At 44.5% G+C, this 3,813-nt stretch overlaps 1 protein-coding gene across 1 annotated transcript in view; it reads right to left on the bottom strand.

Annotated features, from left to right (window-relative positions):
• Positions 1-3,244, bottom strand: part of LOC106808294 (peroxisomal carnitine O-octanoyltransferase-like) — a 30,084-nt gene extending 26,840 nt beyond the window's left edge. Inside the window, exon 1 of the mRNA XM_014810949.1 lies at positions 2,975-3,244. Within this exon, the coding sequence (XP_014666435.1) occupies positions 2,975-3,066 (92 nt within the window). The 5' untranslated portion in view covers positions 3,067-3,244. The remainder of the gene's footprint in view (positions 1-2,974) is intronic.
• Between the last annotated feature and the right edge of the window lie 569 nt (positions 3,245-3,813).

Here is a 3,813-nt window from a genome sequence, read left to right as displayed (position 1 = left end):
AGAACATAACTCTCTCACCAAGTAAAACCAATGAATGCATAACAATATGGGAATATTCTTAGAATATTTTTGGCTAATGTAACCAAACTAGAACCTCCAGGGAATGTTACGAGAAACATTCCAAGAACATAACTCTCTCCCCAAGTAAAACCAATGAATGCATAACGTCTCATAATAAAAATGTAAAATGAAACATTGGAAAGGATTTTTTCCCCGTGTCTGGAAACTGCAATTTACTCCCTAGTTGGAGAATCACTTATATGTGGCCTTGGTGGGCCGCCAGCATACACTATACTACAATACTAGATGGCATTAGGCTAATGTCATATGCAATACTATATATATATGTGGCCTTGGGCTCCCATCATACACTATTCTATTATTACAATACTATATAGGTGGCCTTAGGCCCCCGTCATACAAATACTATATATGTGGCCTTGGGCCCCCATCATACCCTATTCTATTATTACAATACTATATAGGTGGCCTTAGGCCCCCGTCATACAAATACTATATATGTGACTTTGGGCCCCCAGCATACACTATTAATACAATACTATATAGGTGGCCTGAGGCCCCCGTCATACAAATACTATATGTGGCCTTGGGCCTCCATCTTACACTATTCTATTATTACAATTCTATATAAGTGGCCTTAGCCCCCCGTCATACAAATACTATATACGTGGCCTTGGGCCACATCATACACTATTCTATTATTACAATTCTACATAGGTGGCTTTAGGCCCCCGTCATACAAATACTATTGTAAGCGGGCAGATTGCAGATGCGTCGACGTGCGCTAATCACGTGTCTACACTATATATTATGTGGCCTTGGGCCCCCATCATACACTATTATTACGATTCTATATAGGTGGCCTTAGCCCCCCCCCCCATCATACAAATATAACGCCGGCAACACTATAACGGCAACAATATAGATTTATAATAATGATAACACTCCATCAGTAGACATCATTTAAGAAAGAGGAGGACGACCTTGCATGTAAGGTCCACGCTGCGTATACCAGCCAGTACACAATCTGGCTACGTTGGTGTGGTAGCGCATGCGCAATATCGCACCAGAGGAGTTATATTTTGAGATGAATATGCATTTAAAATGGTTAGGGGGTATCTCAGCATAGATTTCCCTAATGAACATTTATTAGTAGACCTGTGTTTATAATTAGGAGAGCGCCCTAGCATGTAGGGTACAAAACACCTACTATATGCCCTCGTGTCCTTCCCCTTGCCTCCCCTGTCCCTGGCTCAGCCTCCTTCTTCTTCTACCGCCCCCAGCTATCTTTCCTGCCACCATTCCTCTGTCTCCCATCCCCTCTCCCACTCAGCAAGCTTGACGGACGACCGGACGGACGACCGGACGGACGGACGGACGGACGGTCATGCGATTCTACAAGCTGCATCTGACTATGTCAGATGAGCTAAAAATAGAGAAAAAAAATTAGGGTCAGCCCATATTTGCTAGGTAGGGTCGGGTTCTCGGAAACACATAATTTTTTTAGGCCTAACGTGTAGCAACAAAAACCTTCCCTACAGCAGTACAGGACATACCGTTTGTAAAGCCGGTAGTAGGCCAGCTGGATGGCTAGCTGTATAAATAGGTCCACATGTACCGAGTCCTTCAGGTTCTTCAGCGCGGACGAGCCAAAGTCCGTGAACCACACCATGATGCCCTCGATAGAGGCAATCTGCAAGACAGAGGGTAAAGTACGTATGACGGTCAGCCGGGTAGACACAGGGGGATCGTGCAGTGGCGTAGCTAGGATTTTTTCAGCGGGGGGCACTGGGGGGCCTTATATTTTCATGGGGGGGCACAATATATAACTTTTCTTTGTATTATACTGTTCTAACAGCATTGTTTTTAATTCAATTTTTTTTTTATCAAGCATGAATTTTCAGTGGGGGGGGCGTGCCTGGGGGGGCACAGAAAATTTGTGGGGGGGCACGTGCCCCCCAGGCCACCCCGTAGCTACGCCCCTGAGGTCGTGCAGAGGTCACATAGAAGAAAATCATATAGAGGTCATGAGCGGGATAGGGCCTGCAAAGGAAAGTCACGCAAAGGTCATTTTAGGGACACTTGGGGAGGTCAGTTGGAGGTCACACTGAGGGCACACAGGGAGAGGTCATGCAGAGGGCACACAGGGAGAGGTCACACTGAGGTCACAGCAAGGTCGCACTGAGGGCACATACAGATATCATAGCACTACGAACGTAAAAAAATTGAAAAAACGTAGAAGTAGAAGAAGCTAGCTCGGACGTACATTGTGAGCGTAGAACTGCTGAGTACTGACGACAGCGTCACGGATCTTGTCATCAATGTTAAACACCAGCTCTTTCGGTTTCTCCATCTGTCGCACTGCTGTGCTACCCTGAAAGCAATCACACTGTTGAGCACACACGCTTTCCACCCACTAACCTATTTTACTAAACTTTACGTACCCTGGTACTATCTAATATGCCGGACCGTACCTCGCCTACTCCACTAACGAGTCTAGGGAGTCGCCTACGCCTACTCCCTAACCCTAACCTAGCTCTAGTACTATAGCCCGCGGATCGCTGCCGCAGGCAACAGCGATCGCCTGCGGCAGCGATCCGCGGGCTATAGTACTAGAGCTAACCCTAACCCTGACGGTCCCTAACCATATCAGATCGATAGTGACCATGCAGGCTACGTTTCGGTATACCGGACCGTACCCAGGGTACGTTCCGGCAGTACCCTGGGGGACATAGACCCTATGAGCTATAGTTAGCCCGACGAGGCTGGACGAGGCTGTGCGACTGACTGTCTATATACGGTCTATACTGTCTGACGGTCTGATGGTATATAAACACAGTGTTTACTGAGTGTCAGTAGTACCAGTGGCAGTGACACTAGCTGTCAATGACACTGATCATAATACTAACTAATATTAATAATAAATTAATAAATAGGCTACTGCATGGCCCACCTTTCTAATTTTTGTCGAAGAAATTCTTTACCGTCAGGCCGACCTCGTCTAGGGTAGAAATTCCTGAATAAATTCTGAAGTGTCTTCTTCATTCGAACAGATCTTAGATCATAGAGAAGATTAACTTGCTGGCACGAGTCCAGTGTCAACTATCTTAGTACCTGTCATCATCTCTATCATTGAACCGACCTTAGTACCTTGAATTTTTTATGTTTACTAGACGTGCTGCTTTTCGCCTTGAATGCATGCCTGGCAGCATAATGTTGATCATGCGCGAGATGCTCTGATAACTTGTCAATACGGGGTCTTCTAAACACCGAAATGACTCTAAATGCCCCAAATAAACCTACTTACCTCTTGAAATGACGCAGCTAGGCGACAGATATCCGCATCCAGTCCCCTTCATACACAATACTATATGAGTGATTCTCTAACTAAGGGGTACTGTCCAAATTCAGAGGGCCATCAAATATGCATGTCCTATTCAAGGGTATATCCTGAGAACTCTTCAGTTTTTTTCACATTTAGTAGTAATATTAATTATTTAGCTCAATTTACGCTTTGATGCCATGAAGAATATTTTTAATTTATTTTGTAAAAGTTTCAGGCATTTGGAATCCATACTTTTCCCACAGTGGCCCAAAATAGCTTTGTCCTGAATTTCCATCCACTCCGTTACAACTGTATAATGCTGCCATCAGTTGCTATCCCTATGCAGGTCCTAAAGAAGCAACCAATCAGATGCTTTAATTGTTTCATAAAAGTTCTTTTCACAATGGAGAAATAATGGACAACTGAAATTTAGAAGTTTATGTGGAAAAAAGTTGAAAAAAAAGATT

Source organism: Priapulus caudatus, unplaced genomic scaffold (assembly GCF_000485595.1).
Source record: "Priapulus caudatus unplaced genomic scaffold, Priapulus_caudatus-5.0.1 Scaffold266, whole genome shotgun sequence".
NCBI classification, from domain to species: Eukaryota; Metazoa; Priapulida; class Priapulimorpha; order Priapulimorphida; family Priapulidae; genus Priapulus; species Priapulus caudatus.
Note: the sequence above shows the minus strand (reverse complement) of the source record. Positions and strands in the feature narration are given on the sequence as shown.